Source organism: Neodiprion pinetum, chromosome 5, assembly GCF_021155775.2.
Source record: "Neodiprion pinetum isolate iyNeoPine1 chromosome 5, iyNeoPine1.2, whole genome shotgun sequence".
Taxonomy (NCBI): Eukaryota; Metazoa; Arthropoda; class Insecta; order Hymenoptera; family Diprionidae; genus Neodiprion; species Neodiprion pinetum.
In genome coordinates this window covers 24,926,225-24,946,620 of record NC_060236.1, presented here as the reverse complement: position 1 = coordinate 24,946,620, position 20,396 = coordinate 24,926,225, and the positions used below count along the sequence as shown (strand labels likewise).

General features: G+C 37.0%; 1 protein-coding gene across 1 annotated transcript in view; it reads right to left on the bottom strand.

Moving 5' to 3' along the window:
• Positions 1-13,674: 13,674 nt before the first annotated feature.
• Positions 13,675-20,396, bottom strand: part of LOC124220240 (orexin/Hypocretin receptor type 1) — a 44,985-nt gene continuing 38,263 nt past the window's right edge. The window contains exon 7 of the mRNA XM_046628842.2: positions 13,675-18,480. Coding sequence (XP_046484798.1) covers positions 18,219-18,480 — 262 coding nt within the window. The 3' untranslated portion in view covers positions 13,675-18,218. The remainder of the gene's footprint in view (positions 18,481-20,396) is intronic.

Below are 20,396 nucleotides of genomic sequence, written 5' to 3'. Positions count from 1 at the left end.
ATTTTGATGATACTATGAAAAAAAAGTATTATTTCATTAAATTAACTAAGTTAAAATCGAGATTGTGTATTTATAAGTATATTTTATTCAATTAAATTTTTTTCGTGATTTTGAAACAAATATTTCACGAATATTGATATTTACAAAAAAATATTGTGTTCCCAAGAGAAAATTTTCCACACAATGCGGCTATAAATTGATTTTTTAAAAAAAGCAAAGTGTTTCCTCTGATCGTGTATTAGGATTTGGGCCGCTGAGTCCTTTCATCGAATACGTTGAAAATTCGCGTGAATTTCTACATCGCGATGGCGGTAACCTCATTTTACTTTATTTTCTATGGTTTCTCGATCAATGCACGACATTATGATCGGTTAAACCGAAGGGAAACATAGTATCGATCACCCCTTCCAGAACACTCCGGTGTTGCAGGCTTCGGTTGTTTATTTATTTACTTTTCCTTCTGTTTTTCCATTCTCAACTTCCGTAATGGTCATGACGTTTATGAAACATACGCTTGAACGATGAATTATTCTGTACCGGTGTCGCCACTTCCACCCAACTTCTCCGATTTTTTTTTATTTACTCATCAAATGTACTGATTCATGCCGCGCACACCAACGCGATGGCTCTTGCCTCTTATTTCAGATTTGCGATTCAAATTTCAACGCTTCGTGCTGTGCCGCAGCCACTGATTGCGGAGATTCCGCGGTGAACTTAAATTTCATTAAATGCACCCTGCTGAAACGTTGATTAACTGTCAAGTCTTCTGACTCGTTATCCCACTAAAGAATTCTCTGAAAATCTAGCTCAACGATGTTCCAGCATCAACCCTGCTGCAATGAAGAAAAGCTCGAACATTGCTCGTTTACATTAAATTTATAAACGTCGTGTAGTTTCACAAAACAAGTATCATTTCACCTGTTTGGATCTTACGTGTTCGTAAAGTTTCGAAGTGTTGGTTCAATCGATATCAGAAATTAGCGTTCGTCAAGGATTTGCGATAATCAGGGACTCAGCCAATGTAACTGCTTTTTTGTTAGAACTTCCAGTTTTCCACCGAATGACATTGCCTTTTTAAACACTGCACCTGTTCCTTAGGTACTGTTGGCGACGCATACCAATACATAGACAGAAAACAACAGCTGTAACTAGTGCTTTATGATCCATAATTTCGTAATCGACCATTGCCACAGACCATTATTGCCCCACGTGATTATTAAGTTATAATCCGAAGTTTAACGCGATCTCAACCTGAGAATGTGTAAAAAATTAAGAAGTGTACTCAATGGCACTACAATTTGGACGAGCATTACTTGAAACCATATGTAATAACAGAGAGGTATGGTAAGGCGAGGGGGTGTACGATCGCTATAGATCAGCTAGAGAGTAGCAAAGGGACAGAATGTATTATAATACTACGATGTGTGTGCGAATGAATCCAAGTACGCTAATCTCACGCACGCTACGCCGAGTGGTCAATGAGACGATACAGTCTCAACAGTTCTCAAAATCCCCGCGAGAGCAAGTGAGAGGAGAATATGGAGCAGAATCCAAAACCAGATCAGTAGTAGTCGAAACATTGAAGAGACAACACGTGAGTCTTGTTTACAGTAGCTCGTTATGTGTGCGAGAGTGATACGGTGAACTGTGTGAACATGGGGCTATCAACTCGACGAATCGAGGCTCATAATGATCGATTTGATTATTAAATGACGTTGGAACGTGTTTCTAATGTCACCTGTGGTCGAGTAATTAGATGCGAAAGCAGAACTGGGTAGAGCCGGTTAGAGATTTTTGCGCTGGCCTTCCCGGGGCCTCATGATTCAGGTTTTGACCCGGGGTGGTTGACACGTTGGGAAACCAAGGTGGTTATCACAGTCCGCGGATCAAGAACACTTGAAAATAAATAACAAATCACACAAAATTGGTGTAGCTAAGCTACCTCGGGGTGGTTTCCGTGTCGGGAAACCGGCGCGGCTTGCAGCCCCCGGTTAAAATAGTACAGGTACTGACCGATGATTTCGGGTGAGATGGTGCCTGTACACGTCGTCTTGGGGCCTACTCAGGTTCTGCTCGCGACGAGACCCGTGTTGAACGGATAACCGCTAAAAAGTTACCCAGGTTGACACAAGCGTTGAATAACGACTGATTGAATGAACGTAAAGCCTGTCCAATAAACCCTGAAGTACGGTTTCATATCTGGTGGCTATATTATGAATCATTAAATGGACCCCGAGTCCACTATTATTGTTTCGAGTCTATCGAGAAGGGTGACTGTGAGACCTATAGCTAGTATAAAAAGAAATTTGGGTACTTCGAGTACCCGGCTGTGAGGTCTGTCACTAACAGGTAACTTTTTACCCTTTACCTGTACAGGGTAAACAAGGGAATCTTAGCCCTTCAAGATAAAAGCGTGTTACAGATAGATGAATTCCTTTGCTGCTACGCCCACCGCCATTATTGTAATCTAAGTCTTTCTCCAGACGTTAACTCGAGAGAACCCATTTTCTCTGATATACGATTTTCCCCGAATTTTCTGTCTTTCGCTGCATTTGCGAAGCCCCTTTATATTCTTGTAACGCAAAGTTACAGTACCGAGGAATAGAATGGGATTCGTAAACCTAATACCGGAATGGGATGGGATTAGCTATCTTCTTCTGCGACAGACAAGGATTACGTGCTCTGCGGTAGGCAATTGGTCCAATCATCAACATCCCGTGCAAGCGAGGATTCTCTTCATCGGTATTTTAAACGTTTAAAAAATCTGAGCTAATTCCCTCCGTCGTTCGAATAATTATTCAAGCGGAATACAAATCTCCCATTCAGCGGAGTTTGTGTTTGAAATTGTTTTATCGCCTCCACCTACTGATCCCATCCCTCTCGTTATTTCTTCGTTACACTGGTTAGTCAGTCGCTGAATTACGTCTGTTCGTTTCTTTTACCCTCAAATATCACGTTGACTTTTTCCATTCATAGCGAATGCTGTGTACGATCCTTATGTAGCAACTATAGATATTGAAATAGCTAGGAGTCAGCTTCTTTTTTGCCTTCAGTTCACCAGGGTGTCGTTGGCTTTGTATTTTTTCCGTATAAAGTGCCGCGGCAAGTGTTTTTATCAACTCTGTGCAACTGACGGAAAGTATAAGAACTTTGAAATGGATGTAGAAGCGTTACCCTTAGAAGTCGATACTGTAATTTCTTCACAACCTGTCAACGTTGGGCGGAGGAGATTTATCAAAATACTTTTTTTCAGATAGCTATTTACCGACGTGAAGTTTAAACATCGTACAAGCAATGAATACGCGCATTATTTGCTGAAAGAACGTCATTTCGTAGAATTGATTCAACCCTTCAATAGTAACGGCCTCCCATTGTCGTAAAAAAACTGATATGTCGAATGTTTTCATCGACTCTAAAAATCCTGTCAAGGTTGGTTAGAATTAAGAGTCGAGAAAATTTTCCTCTCACGTGAATAAACTTTTGCAGGTGAGGTAAGAATTAATAAAAAACAAAAAAAAAAAAAAAAACAAAAATTAAAAACTCAATTATCTCTTCGATTATCTTGAAAGTGAATTGACGTTCGGCCACTTGGCGATGTTCTCGAAACGAACCGTTAAACAAACGGGTCTGGTTTTATTTACGGCTGAAGAGAGCCAGGCGAGTGCGTGACTATTGTGTTTTCATCGGGCGCGAAGGGGTGAGAAAAATTTCCATCGATAAATACCGGGATGAATGGTCGTTACGTCCACGTGTATTCATGCGGTGCGAAATGCTGCTCGGTTTGTAGTCTCGATGACAATTCCCGTCTCCAGGATTATGAACCATTTATCATTGGTGTAAAACACTGCCAGCACTCAGGGGTCCTGGAATGGATGGCTGTCGGTGAATAACCAGCCGCGTATAATGTATGCGCATGAATATCGGCCTTAAACACCGTAACGTGGGAAAACATTTACATATTATTTTTTTTTTCGTCGTACCTATTTTTCGGCAGCAGCTTTATTACATTGTCGCGCAAAAAGTGAGGAATTTGTGGGTATTCTGAAAACGATAGGGTGTAAATATGTTATATGTGTAGAGAATTTTTATCGTGTGAAAAAAAGTAACTTTTCAAAAATGAATTCGAGAACACGAATATCAAAACACCGATAGAAATTGAGTATTTTATATAATTTTGGAACTTCTATTTTTTATTCCTTTTGTTTATCCACCATCAATTGAATTAGTCTTTTCATTTTGCAGTATAACCTACGCGTCGCAGGACTAACAAACCCAGCCTGTTGGTCTAAACACACATATAAATAAATAACAAAAAACACACGTAGGTATAAATGAAAAGATAAAACGATGGGCGAAAATGAGATTAAAAATGATACATAACAAAGGAGATAGTTTATCTTATAAAATTGAGAGATCTGACCGTTTGCTTAGATTGTGAGGAGAAAATTGTCAGTGAAATAAAATTTATACGAGCTAGGCTTTCAACGAGGTGTATATATACAATACGGTGAAGATATTTAAAAACGGATAAAACGTTGCGAGTGAAGTTTTTTCTTTTTCTCCGTACTATGCTCGGCTTAAAATTTTTACCTGATCAGGATTTGCGCTTCAACTCACTGACTTTAAACACGTCTTATCATTTCGAAGTACGTAGATCTACCGAGCCTTCGCTCTCGTCTCTCCTTCCCTCTCTGTCTCTCATCCTATTTCAAAATATAAATCGTCACAAACTACATCTAATTTGACTCGATTTTTATAAATTTTATCACGCACGGTCGTAATTAAAAGTCGATGAGTACCCTAAACGACATCTGGAACACAAGTCACTTTTCATTAACATCATGTATCAGGCTTTAGTGTTCGACAAACACTTTTAGTCTGGCAAATAGACTCGGGTACTCGGTCAGCCAAGTTGATATTCTAATTGCTCTCCTCGTCGCAAACGGCCTTACGTATTTGACCGAATTAACCGATTGACTAACTGCCACTCGCCTCTCGAGCTCCAATCAATTATCCACGACCTCTTACTTCTCTAACGTATATACCGCATTCCGGGGAAAAATCACTGGTGCATTCGTACCACGGATTTCACTGACATTGGAACACTTTTCAATTTGTTTGCCTCTAACGTCAGGGGGTTGAGTGATTTTGTTCCAAAGACGTTGCAGACAGTGTTTGATACGGCTACTCGAGACATCGGTTTATCTCTTAAATTACACCAGCTGAGTTTTCCTGCAGGTAATATTTTTGCGTCGTTGAGTCCATATTCACCCCTTCATCCACCTGTTTTACCTACTTTTCGCAAGCATCTATTGATCCCCTTGTGAAGTTACATCGCATTGGGATTACGCTTGGCAAAAATCCCACGGTTTTCTTTACCAATGTGGAGAACTTTACTCTGGAAGCACTTAAACGTCGGCAAAAAAGCAAAAAAAAAAAAACGTTAATATATTCAACACTGAAACCTACCGTCGAGGGAATAGAATGCACAAGATATCTCATCACCTCGTAATAGGAAGATCGATCTCTGACCCTAAACTCTGGGACTGGGGATCCCAACAATCTCTGATGATTCGTCAAACCTCCCAGCAAAATTATTCGAGTAGTGCCTACTCATAGTGGTGGCCATTTTCGGAAGTGGCAATGCTTCGATATTGATTTCTCATATTTCTACGTAACGCACATTTCTCTACTTGTATAGCGACCAATCATTGGCAATACAGAATTATTGGTAGAGTTTGTTTTTCTCTTCACCTTTAGCCATCTGCAATATTTCCGAAGAGATTAAATATCTTCCAGTGAAATTTACAGGAATCGCATGGTGTTCTGGATCTTACCGTAGGTATAAAGAACCTCGCAACAACCTCACGGAAATTGGATTTCAGTGAAATCGTCTGGATTTTTATACGTTGTAGATCTAGGCATTCGGAAAAAAAGTCTCCATGGCCACATCCTGAGCCATGAATAGTTTGGGCGTTAGAAAAATATTCATTCTATATCCAGAATTCCTTTGTGCAAGAAAAATTGACAAAAAAAATTATTATTTCTAACAAACAAAAGTTAGGTACGTAACCGGACATGGCCACTTTAAGTCTATGGACTCATCTTCTCCGCCAACCTCAATGACCTTACATGATGTAGATGACGTTACCTGGCGGGAATTGGTGCAAATAGGTGTTTTCAAATCCGTCGAAACTCCAGATTGTTCTCATATTAGAAAGTTTCTGGAGTGAATACTCGTTCATTAAAACCATGCGAATGGCGCCTCTCCGACAATTAAATCCTTCGGGAAATTTGGTCGTCTAGAGTTTAACATGCGGAAAACGATGGAATTCCATGTAATACTTATTCTGAAGTTAATTTGGTAATCTGGCGTATTTGCCGGTTTCCCATTCATCTCCTTTTTCCTCTGATCACATTTATGATCACAAGTATTTCCTTCGGCTGTATATTTTTCATCAACCTACTTGTTTCGTCTACTTTACTCTCGAGGCTCCGAATTTCCGGAGATATTCACCTCATCTTCACCTACAACTCGCGAATTGTGTCAGGGAAGCCGAGCGGCGTTTAATCGGACCAATTTTAAGAGTCTTATTGAAAAGCCTGCAAGATCTTACCGAAAGCCTTTGGCTCACGATCATTAGAATCCTTCGAATTTTAATGAAGGCTATTCTACCACCGCTTAACGATGTCGGCTGCTTCGTATAAATTTCTGCATTCTGACTACCCCTGTAATTAATCTGAGACGTCGATCTGGGATAATTATCGATAAATTTATCGATCGTCTGATCAGTTATTACAGGATGTCCCCGATTTTATCATTACAGAACCGAAATAAGTCGGAACGTCACATAAAGAAGAAGAAAAAAAAAAAAATACACTTTGCGAAGGTCATACAAAACTTTTCGGATTTTACGTCTAAATAACGTGTGACATATTAAAAGAGGAAACAACTTGCGTCAGAGATTTGTTTTCACCACATCGATTTTTTCGAAAGTCATTTATCTTTGTGGAATTGTGTTATAATGCATAATTGTTACACGTTTAAAATAATAAAATTTATCGCGAATTTCCGTGAAGTTTTCTAATATCACCGTCAAATGTCACTTGGAAATTGCGAAATGTTTTCCAGGAAACATCTTTTTGCACTATCTCATTTCCCCGAGAGCTAATTAGGTGTTTAAATGAATATCATACGACGCGTATTGTTTGTCCGAATAAGCGAGACTTCATAAGCAGCTTGCATTAACGTTGCCGCGTCAGAACTTGGAAATTTCAACGGCCTGTTTAACGACGGAAAGTTTAGGCCCGTCATAAACGACGTCTTGGCGAGAATACAACCCCTTCTTTGGCAGGTTCGCGTCTCGAAGGAAACAAACGGCGGTGAAAAAAAAAAAAAAAAAAAAAATGGTGTCATTTATCTTCCAACATATAGAGTTCAGCTATTTGTATGATTCTAATAAAGTGTTGAGTGAGGATTTTACATGTGAATAAATCAACCAATTCAGCCATTTTTAATACGTCTTCAAAATATTTGTAACAAAACTGCGAGGAATTAATTCACCATATTGTTTGTTTAACCGGCAATTTTCCAAGGTGTAATTTTAACCTGACCCTTCTCTCTGCTCTGACGGATTAGCGATAATCTCGGATCTCTTTGCATGCCCGCGTATAAAATCCGATGCGCGGTAAACGAGTTTAATATAACTACAATATGACGAGGGTTGAATAAAATGGGAAAAGTTTCACCATCACTCACGAACGAAACTAAATCAATTACCATTCAAGGTTTTATGTTCGTATTTTCAACTCGATTAGTCTTAAATTCGGACAAATTTTTTACTCAAATTCAACGAGACAACATCCTTCAATTTGGCTGCAATATCAATATTTCGTAAACAGTATTCGGAATGTATGATAAAATAGAGCTTTTATGATACGAGTTGCGGGTTTTCAAGTCTTGAATTCAAAGAAAATTTCAATTCCATTGGCTTTTTACGGGGCTCAAGTATTTAAATCGAAAACGGTTAACGGTAGATTTGGAAATAATCATTCGACGATTGATGATCATGTTGGAAATCATTTTTTTTTCACCTAATTTTTTCATTATATTCATGCGTCCAGCGGTAGACCGGATCAAACGTAAACACATTATCTTCCGTGACGCAGCACGAAAATTTGCTTGCCGGAAACTACGCTAGGCATTTTTTTCCCGCTTCGTTGCCTCTGCCGATCCTTTGTTTGGGTATAAAAGTGTCCATATTTATTGCAAAGAAACGGGTCGGAACTTTGTCTTCTCCGCCGTTCAAGAGATACTCGTATAAGTTGGCTCTGAAATAAAAAATTCATCCATCACTGTTCGGTAAAACAGGAAAAATTGTAAGAGTTTGTGGTTTTCATTGTGCAATACGGTGAAAAAAATGATTATTTCATTTGTAATGGACGAAATAATACAATGAGGATAAAATCAAGATACACTTGATCCAGAAACTCGGTTAATTATACATTGTGTGACGTTTTTTCTACATTGCAAGCGAAAAATCCTCGAGCTACAAGAGTAGCTTTGAAATTGATTTAATAATAGCATATAAGTCGAAGATTTCTGGAGAATTGGAAAAGCTGAACGTCTGAACACGATAAACAGAATCCAAAATATCGTCAATACCAAAAAATTCTCACGAAAGCATTCAAGGATAACGCCAAAACAATCTTCGCTGTGGTTGGAATATCGTCCCTTAAAATTGTTTCCAAAAAAGTGTGAAAATTATAGTCACAGATACGCGTATTTAATTTCAGTTTGCTATTTTTCAATTAGTTTTATTCGCAGCTTACATTGAAACTTCAGAAGTTTACAATCAAATGATAAGCATGAAAAATTGCCGGGTTCCGCTTAATTTGAACTTCCGATTCTACCGGAAATGAATCTATTAGCAATATTTTAACGACGAATATGTACTTTTTTCTCTTTATTAATTTTTCCAAGTAAACCGTTATGCTTTTCCCAGTTGATATATTCAGGTTTAAAAAAGTATAACCTTTTTGTTTATGGAAAGATATAAAAAAAATTTCTTTTCAAAACTTTTTCATTTGGCTGCCAAGTCCGATCTGTTTCAGATTTTTCACTCGCTCGTTTTCGAGAACTCTTGCCTTTTAATCGTGATGAAAAGTATCGCGAAAAACGTGTAGACGTTATCGAATTTTTTCACCTAAAATGTGATAACAATGAGGAATAATATTTTTGTCTATTTTTGCGTTACACCTTATTATTGTTGCGTTGTTTGAATTACTTAAATTTAAAAAACGTTCCGAAAATAATAATCGTGGCCAGAATAAAAGAGGGATTCTCACCTCGATTTCTTCGTTGTCAATACCACGAGCCTGACACTCAATTTCGCCCAATATTTTTTCACCCTCTCTACCGAAAACAGCCGGCAGCGGGCAAATCTAATTTCACCGTTTTACACAAGCCCTTGATATTTAATTTTCTCTACCGAGCGTCGAATGGGCTGGTAAAATGATCAGTTGATTTTCTATTCACCCTTGTGAAATTGTCGATATTGATCTTTGAGTGATCCGGTTCGCGGACTGCGGTTATCATCGCGATTTCAAAATTTCCACAACACCCAGGCACCGTGTTTAGAAATTTTGCTTCGTTCAACGTTGATTGTAAATATAAAAATGTATTATCTTGATACTAACAATCCAGCAAGCCGTTTTTTACCGGTACTTTTTTTTACGGTTTTTAAAAAATAAAAATTGCGAAACTGATTAATCTAATTGGAATATAGTCATGCCGTTGTGAATCTAATATGCGAAACGGTTGATTAAAGAGGTTTCAGATTTTGGGTGGAGGTCGGAATCCTGAAGGACCAAAAAGTCGAGTGATCGAAAAGCCGAAATTTTCGATGTAAGAATTTTAAAACAATGAACGAAGTTGGGATTTTCGATAAGTCACCCAGTTCAGTAATATGAATAACTGTTTTCTCGAAAGTTCATTTCACCGAACGCTCTCTTCTCCGAAAAAGTATTTTCAGAACAGCCGGTGTTCCGAATGACCGAAGCACAGAATGCGGAGATACAGAAAAATGAAAGTTTCGAAATTAAAAATTGAGAACGGCTAATACTTCGACAAGCCGCGAAACCGAAAAAATTAGTTTTTCACGATTAGTTTTGGTCATTAGCAACGAAAAAAGAAAAAAAAAATGTCGGTATAAATTTATTTACACATTATTGTGCTTCAATTTTTATTTTGCCGCAAGTCATCTTTTCGTATTTATGGACTTTCTACGTTTTGAAATGTCGGTTGTTCGACTTTCGAGATTTCGTGCCGTCGACGTTTTGGTCTTTCGCATTTTTGTACCCAACCCCAGATTTCCAGGGTATATCGGATTACTATCCAAGATGAAACCCTCTCATTTTGGACCCGACCCGACTTCCGGTTACACCGGATGTGACTCATAGGAACGGGAGCTTCTCATCTTGCTTGAAAACCGAGAATGCCCTGAAAATGTCGGAACTCTAATCACCGCCATTTCCGGGATAGGTAACCGAGTTTTTGTGACGGACAGTGCGACAGAACGACGGACCCTAACTTCCCGAACAGCCTGATTTTTGGTCTCCAGAGTGCGCGAAAGGAGAACGTGTGTTAAAATTAAGGCTAGCAACTTTTCGCTTGAATTCAACACTTTTCCGTATTTTTAAGTCCTTAAAGATTACAAAAAGACAGTTCCATAGTAAGTCTACATTAATTTTTGTTTCGTCAAGTAGCGAAGATCAATTGTCAACTGAGCAAATTATGTGTTGTAACGGATGTTGAAGTAAGTTATATAAATTTATTTCAGAATTTTATTTGAATTATTTAAATTGGACAATATAAGACAGAAATGGCATTGTGAATATAGCGGTAATATTTGAGTAAAATTTATTTGTAAGAGCAGCATGAATGGTACACGTGTATGTGTTTAAAAATTTTTATATTTACACGTTTCTCCAACAGTTGTCGTCCTCGATCTTCCATGTAAAAATAACCTGTGGTAAATAAACCAAGAGAAGAGTACCCAAAACTAAAATAATCCAAAACAAAAATAGCACATGAGAAAAATAACCCAAACGCAAAAACAACCCAAAGGAAATAACCAAAGCCAAAAATAACTTGAACAAAAATTAATTCACGAGACAAATAACGCAAAGAAAATAACTAAAGACAAAAATAACCCAAAGGCAAATAACCGAAGACCAAAACAACTCAAACAAAAATAACCCATGTGAAAAATAACCCAAGACAAAAATAATTAATCCGAAGGAAATACTCCAAGACAAAAATAACCGAAAGAAATTAACAAAAAACAAAAATAACCCATGATTAAAATAAACCGAGACAAAAATAACGTAAGACAAAAGTAACCCAAGACAAGAATAATCCATGACAGAAACAACCCATGAGAAGAAATTGACAAAATATTTAACAAAATGAATACGGGATATTTTTTTTCGCGTTATTATTTTTGGGTCACTTGGCCCTCGTACCTTTTCCAGCCCTTTGTCTCCTCTCTACTAATACGGCACATCTCGCTAATCTGTAACGCAGACGCAATAACTAGCGCTTGCAATATTCGAAGCGACGTTGCAGTAGCTATCGCTGTTGTAGGACTAGCCGTGTTAATAGCGGCTGCGTTAATTGACTAATGAAATTCCACGGTTATATTAACGTCGCATATACAGGGCGTTACGGCGAAATGCCCAACTATGAATTGATTACCCGGCACCGTTCGTTGATCAAATGGGAACGTTAATACAAGTCGCGAATTCACGTCACATAATTGCAACCACAGAAGTAAAAGTTTACGTATTACAGGTAAAGAGGTTAGCAAGTAAACTTGTTACACCCCACGCGAATTCCACACACGGACGGCAAGTTCATCCCCCCCCCCCCCCCCTACAAAGTTTCCTAAACTCTAAAAGCCGTAAAGGTCTAAAAGGGTGTGTTCGAATCGACTCGCGGACTGACAACAGCGGTGACAGAAGTTGTTACAGCAACTATGGGATCCTGGGCAAGTACGGTTCCAGCTTTGTAGCTGCTTTGGCATTGAATTGGCTCAGTAAAGTTTATTCCGTTGCCCTAGGTCTCGGTGTTACGGAGTAGAACCCTCGGCCATAAAACAAGCCCCGTTTACCTAATTTCGAAACCTTCTCCTCGTCGAATATGCCGTACAATCTCGGGCGTTTGCGAAGGTGGGTTAGGTACTGCAGGTGAAAAAGTAAGCATAAAAACGGTGAACTTCCTTTTTTTTTTGTTTTTTTTTTTTTACAAACACTGAGAAAATGTAATTTTAGAATAATTTTTACATTATCTAAAGCAAAGAGAACTCAGACCGAGGTGGTGCTCAATCTGTAGATCGTTTAACAAGCGATTTTGCAATTACTTCAATGATTTCAAGCGATTTCAAAGGGACTGCTTTCCAAAGCGGTTTGTGAATTCAACGAGTGAATATACGTGCGAATTCACGCAATTTCAAGGGATCTCTACGATTTCATACGGTTTCAAGTGAACTCGCAGTGATTACAACTGATTTCATGTAATTGTATGCGATTTTAAAGTAACTGCATTCCAGATTTCATACGATTTCAAGGGATCTCATACTATTTCATGGGATTTCAAGTGAATTCATAGCGATTACAACTGATTTCAAGTGATTTCATGTGGTTTTATGCAATTTTAAGCGTGATTATACGTGATTTCAACTCATTTCAAGTGTTTTTAAAGCGACTGTCTTCCAAAGTAGTTTGCGATTTCAATAAGTGAATAGCTCCGCTGTTCAGACATTCTTTAAAATTTTCCGTTATCATTTTCTAACACCTAAGGTCTTATAGGACAGGTATCGATTTTGGTCGAATGTAACTTTTGCTCATTTCACTAAATATTTACGTCTTCAGACCCCTGGTATTCGAAAAACAGATGTCTATAAAAATGTTGGTCTATCACGACAAAATCCCACAATAATCTCGGAAACTATTTGATATAAGAATCTGATATTTATACGCCTTTGCATTCAAAGAATGCAAATAATAAAAATTTTGACTAATTTTCGCTGTTATCGGTTTGTTATTTTTCACTGTCAAAAAGAGAGAGAGAGTCGATAAAACTTCGCCAGACTAATTTTTCATTCGTAATTACGTTCGAACGAATTTTATTTGAATTCCGTATTGATTTCAGAGGTAATTAATTAGCGAATAAAATTAAGGAGAAAGAAGAAGATTCAGGCTTCAAACGATGAAAGACGATATTATTACCTATTCGTTTATTCGTTTCATTTTTACATGAAGTTTTTACATCGAGCACATGAAACACGGCTTATCCTATAACTATCAAGAGTATATTGGCCGATTTCAGATTTATAAGAAAGATACAGGACCGAGTTTCCAAAATTGTCTGTTCTTTTTACGGAGTAGTATGACGGAGATATCTAATACTAATACAAGTAGTGTAGATACTTTTACAAGCAACATAACATCAATAATAACTTCGATACAATTTTCTCTTTGAATATTTCAAATCCCTACTAGATATGAAAATAATGAGAAATTTCATGAAACCTCTACAATGAAATACGCGATCTTGAAATAAAATGAAAAAGCAACAGCGTTACAGATTGCAAAATTCAAGAGCGTATAATCGTCTCAATTTCTTGAAAAATATTTATTACACCCTTATACTTCTCCCGAAATGAATATTTATCCAGTAAACATAGAAAAGTATATTTACACTACTTGGCGAGGTATTTACTTCCTGTTTTAGCAAAATACAAAAATATATTGTAACAAAAATAGACTGGCCCGATGATTGAGACCATGCTTATGATTTTGACGAAGTTTTGTAATATCGGCTTGTATTCACATCATTTTTAGAAATAAAATGAAAAAATTACTTTTGCTGCATTCGTATATTTATACAAATTTACTCCAACTTATGGACATCTCAATACAGTATAATGAATAAACTTCTGCGTAAAAAATTTCCCGTTTTATTCTAGATTTTGACAAATTCTACGAGAATCTTTCACGTATGCCTCAATTACTGTGTTCATTATGTAAGACAGAATCGTATACTTAGCGCTCATATATTTGTGTTTCTAAGTGAACTTCTATATTCATTCTAATACAAATTTTAAATATTTGTTTTATTCTAAAGAACAGTTTATTAAAAAATATCACTTGTCACTCTTTCTCCTCATCAACCCTTTCATACCCGTGTATCGTTATTATCTTATCTTGATACAAATTGCTTTTCTCCCGTTTTTGATATCTTGTTCATCGACAAAAGAAACCAAAAGACAACGGAATAAGAAACGTCTGACAGTTTTTCGTAGCAGAAATTACTGTACAAATTGAAATAACTGAACCAAAAGGAAGTGAACGAATTGTTATTATAATGTAAATTTTTGAAAATTACCACTTTTTCTTAGAATCTCATTACTAACAAGATACTTTCCGAGGATGAAGCGTTTCGTGAATAAAAGGGTCGAAGCATTGACATTCACCAAATTATACTCGTATAATGTAAGCATTATCAATGACACATTTTTTTTCTTTCTTCAATATCTGCTGACTCTAATGTCGTCCTATTATATTCGTACATGTAATACGATAATGCACAAATAGTTGACAAATAGTAGACAATAAGCAATAAATTCTCACAGACATTCGGTTAAATATTTCTTGAATGAGTGTACTATTATTTACGTATGCATACGTTTAACGTTTATATACGCGCATATAATTCTTTCGTATTAAATAATATCACTTCTCGCACAAACATACCGGGACAATCTCTTGAAACTTGAAAATCAACCGCGCATGCGCCAAATAATTAAATCTCGTTGGTCGGCGAAATCTTCCCGCAGCGATATTCTTGTCTGCGATGCAGGAGGGCCAACCTACGCAAAATGTGTCCGTTTGAATTTTCAAAGAGCATAAGCATTAACTTCCGATCGTTCTTCGAAGAATCAACTTTCCAACCCAATAACAAATGCATCCCAAACCTTTCCGAGTCACCGCCACAATTATTTAAGATTCTAACCTCGAAAATTCCTATTGACTACATCGCTGGCAGAAACAGTTTGACAGCTGAAACTCGGGATGGCCAGCCTGCGCGAACAGCCGATAAAACTCGCGCATGCGCGGTTGATTTTCAAGTTTCAAGAGATTGTCCCGGTATAGATACACACAGTTAACGATATCAAATTAAATCCTAGCTCGTTTGCTACGTGTGGATAACTTTAATAGATGTCACAATATTGTCTTTCAACGATCTTTTGGTCATTTTACAGACTCATTTTATACCGTTACGTAATATTATATAATACATATAATAATTCAATACTTATTGTTTTTGTAAACACCATATATTATGAACTATTGAAAAAATCCGCATAACAGTATAGCAATATTAACAGTGATATAGTGATTACATCGATGATATATTGTGCAGTTGAGTAAACTCGACGTCACTTCACTTCCATTGAATATTTATTATACAGAATTTATTACGTCTAATAGCTAACACGTGCAAAATATGATATCACACTCTTAAAACTTTATGTATTCGTTTTTTCCCATGCCTTAACGTCGCGAACGGATTTTCTAAGCGCAGCTCATCTTGAGGGTGTGGGATCTCTTAATTCTAGTTGTCGAAGGAACTATGTTTAAACGTCCTTCGATTATATCTTCAGCAATTCCGTTTGCATTCTAGTACAATGGCTTCAAGACTTGGGATTTTCGAATTTGAAAATCGCCAAGTCAATACGGCCTGAACAATAATACTGACACGGAATAAAAAACAACAGCAAAAAAATAAATGTGAATGAAATATCACGATACTTTATCCAGAAGCCACTGATTGTAATAATTAATACTATTATAGGGAAATGACAGATACTTATACATATATTTGACTCACCATTTGCAATAGTCAAGATACAATTTGTTTTTTTTAACCTCATTATCAATTAGCTTATGATTATGTACGGTTGAATAGCTTTTAAATTTCAAATACCTTGGGTTATGCGCAATAAGCGATATTAACATTTTTGACTTATTATATGATAACAATACACACACATATATCGTTTCATCTGATTATTGGCACTGATTTATACAGAATTTGTTATTCATTGACAGGTGGAAGTAAAAAAATTTCATGCACGAAGTCTATCGTTCACTGAGTTTCGTCATATGAACTTTCATTCGAAGAACGGAATGGTGAAAATACTCTGAAATTGACAAATGTACTTTTTAACGCGGGTCGCGGCTTGTCGCAATTTTCAAAAGTATTAGGCATATTATACCAGTTCCATTAATCGAGGACTACAGGCTTTTCGTTCCATCTTTTCTCCCATGTGATCGCGATAATACGCTCGTCATGGCTTTGACAAATGTGAAAGCATTACTTTTATGACACCGTTAAGGGTGCTCTCATATAGGTGGACTTTTTTTTTTCTACCACCTTTCTTTTTATCGCACTTTCTTTATCACATCCTTATATATACGAGAGGCGAACAACGACATTCCACCTTCAGTGGATATCCGTTCCAGGTATCATCAATATCATGGACATGATCGAACGAACTTCGATGAAATACCTACCTATAAATATCTACGTCATAAATGTAATGGATATCCAAATCTCACATACCTTGCAGACGTGTCTGGTGGACTCGTTCTAAGAGAAATCGAGTGGACATTTCTACGACAGAAGTAAAATGAATCGGGCAGTTTCCCATGCATAACGGATCGTTTTCGAATATTGTACACTTACAGCGTGTTTTCAAGTACACGCCGCAGTATGTTTGGGTTGCCTACCACCTACGGGAACAAATATCGGTAAAACAGTTCTACTCTTATTATTACTCAAGTCTAGTCAAGTCATATATTCACTTTAACGTGACTTTGGAACGCGATCGCTGAACACTTCGGCATGGAATATAAACAACCAATCAACTGCTCGGCCAGATCCACACAGCTTGGCAACACGGCCAGTTCCAGCTCATTTGCGAGGACTGTAAACGCGTTACCTACCGATAACTCGGTAGGTCTATATTACCGATATATGTTCCCCTCAGCGGTGGGCAACCCAACATTCCGCGTCGTTTGCTTAAAAACATTTTGTATACTCGAGTGTTTTACTAAAGTATATACAGTGTCGAATCGGATATGCAGCAGTTGTGATTTTCTCCATGATAACTGAAATCGATAAGTTTTTGCGTGGTCAGTGAAAAAGATAAGTTGATCCTCCAAATATGTAACTGAATGTGAAGTAGGTAGATTTTTAGTCGGACAGCTATGTCAGTATTTCGAAGATAAAAAATTGTCACTCAATTTGAGTGTTTTTCCAATAAAATATTGCCCTCTTAAATTATCAACGCCAGAAATAGAATCGTACTTCTTTATAACATGAAGACTTCAGAATTAGCTACTAATCGTAATATTCAGTTCACTGATTTCACAGTACGAAATTTCACAGTTTATCAGAGGAAGAAAATTTATGTTGAAATTTCATTGGTGTAAGCCCGTTATTTTTCCATAGTAAGCAATCACTGATATTAAAAAGATTTTGGCATTGAAATGGTGTATTCACGCAATGCGGCAAATTGTCGAAAGGTTGTTTATAAAACTGAACTATAGTTGTATCGACAGTTGTCCAGTTTCTGATAGTTAGACTTAAGTTTGTTTCGATGATTTCTGCCAGTTTAGATGTCTTATGCTTTAGTTTGTGGTCGTTTTCAGTTTCTTCTTTTTACAACTTCTTTTTGCAACTCATGCCAGTATCACAAATGTAAACTTTGTCAATCGCTGATTAAATACCTGAACAAATATAACCTGATCGAATGAATCACAAAACGGGGAAATTAAATCCGATGCCCATATTGTCAAGTGCAAACATTCATATTAGTCACATTCACGCTATTTGCCAATCAGACACTGATATCATTCGTATCATATACCTCTACAGAATTAATACATTCGATGTATTACAACCGTAAATCGATTCCGTTTTCCTGGGAAACGATTTTCCAGTGACTGGAGAGCCTCGAAAATTGCGAAGCTCTTGCATTTGATTGGCGATCAGATAATAAATAAAATCCCAGCATGCAAATGCTTCGCTCTAATCGTTACGGCCCCGTGGATAGAATAGAAGAAAAATGCAAACAGCGGAGCTTTATTCACTGCATCAAACTTGCTCTGTGTGTGCTGCTGGATACTAAATCGGGGCTGTATAAGTTCGCGCTTCCGCGCGAGCTTCCGCCGCCTCCGTTACTTCCGCTAACGCTTTCCGTTCCGGCATGGTGAGTGTAGGCAACGTTCATCAGTCCGGCTGGGTGGCGCGGTATTTGCCTGGAACCCATTCGGACACCGTCTTCGCAGGATCTGGGCAAACGACGATTCGAAAACCGGAAGTACCCTCGGAGCCGTTCTTTTGCCGGTCTGAAAGAGAGTAGAGTTTTCGTCACAGCAGGGAAAACTGATTTAAATCGATAGAAATTTGAACTAACTGTTCAATATTCCGAACCAAAGCATAATTGAGTTGTTACAGGCACATTTTGGAGAAGTCCAAATGCCGAGAAATTAAAATATACAAATACATCGTTGAAAAATTAATTCGCCAGAATTAACGTAGACACCGAGATAACAAAATATCGTCATTTACCGATGTTAGGTATCGTGACAATAAAACGGTTTGAGTATTTTTGGAATCACAAGAAAATTTGGTCGAGTAACTATAATTTAGTGACATCACAGTCGGCTGGGAAATAAATTTTTTTGTTACAGCAACATTAAATCACTTTCTACGTTGTACTAAATTTGTTTCACTCGAACGAGTCGTTAACGATAATTTATTATTCCTTCGACATCAAACGATGGCGGTAATGGTTGGAAAAAAGTTAAAATGCCTTCGACCATAGCCAAAAAGAAAAATAACAGATACTAAATTTTATCGTTAAATTGCTAGAAAACCCGATTTGTTGCATTTTCTATTTTTCCTTTATTCGATTGAACCATAAAGACGACTGAAAATTTTTTCTCCGTGGACGCTTACACGACATTCTCAATGATCATTCAGTTGTCTTAGATCGTTTATATCAAATTTTTGTGCGACGTAAGCATGGCTCATTTTTTAATGCCCTCGTCCAGTTTATCCTTAAAGCTGAACATTTATCGGGGTGTGTATTCACCCTCCTTTTACAGGAGAACCGTGTTGTTGCTGAGTATCGGATACTGCTGGATTACCACCGTTCCGCTTTATCTCACTTCCGTCTTCGCCAGTTTCGTTCTCCCCACAATTCATCCCTAGTCTCGAGATTCAGGTCGCGATTCCCTTCATTTACATCGCGTGTATACGCCTTTACTTTTCGTTCTTATTTTTTTCTTTTTCATAAACGGCTATGTTCAGGTCAAAATAACTCCTGATTTTGGCGAATTTTATACAAGAAAGTGGAATATATATCTATAGAAAAAAAAAAGAAATGGTAAAATATCAACAGAGTGGGATTAAGAGAAGATTTAAAAAAAAACATCGCAATCACCTATTCGTTTTGATTTTTTAGTCGAACAAGTTTCACGATTTCTGAATTGGGGTTTAAGTGATCCTTGATTTGATTATTGAAATTCATTTGAAGTATCTTTAACTGTAAATTGAGGAAATTCACATAAACTTATTCGTCTTTTCTAAATCAGTAACGTGTCTATAACCAATTTACTTGACACGTAGAAAAATTTTTTCAATATTTTTTCACAGAGTTTGATGTTGTTCGAAATAGGGGATTTCTGGAATCAAAATTTCCGCACGAGTTGCACAGGCCTTTTGATACTTTGAACGTTACTCTCAAAAGATGCGTTTGATAGACCGAGTTGCTGTATACATGCATATATGAATAACTTATCTTTAAAGTTACGCTACAAAAAGATCGATATCTCATTTTGAAACAGGAACTCAACTACTGATCATGAAATTATTCAGAATATATTTTCAAAAAATTACAGTTGCGTGGAAAACCGGAAATATTGCTTATCGAATAATCCCACCATGCATCAATCATATTTTTTGCTGCTCCGTCTGCGAAAAAGTAGAATGATATAAATTTTTTGTTCATTTTAAAAAGAATGCTTTACTGGTAAAATTTTACTACACATAGCCTTTTACACGTATTGCATTCAAGGTGCGAAATACTTGTAAAAAATACGTGTGAATTTTTCAATATCTAACTTACTTCAGTACAGTGTACATTTTTCTTTTAATCTGCATATTATCAGAAACGAATTTACCCACCACTGTAACAAATAAAAAATATCGTTCCATGAACAATTCTTTATACCAAATGAATTGATATTCTGAAAAAATT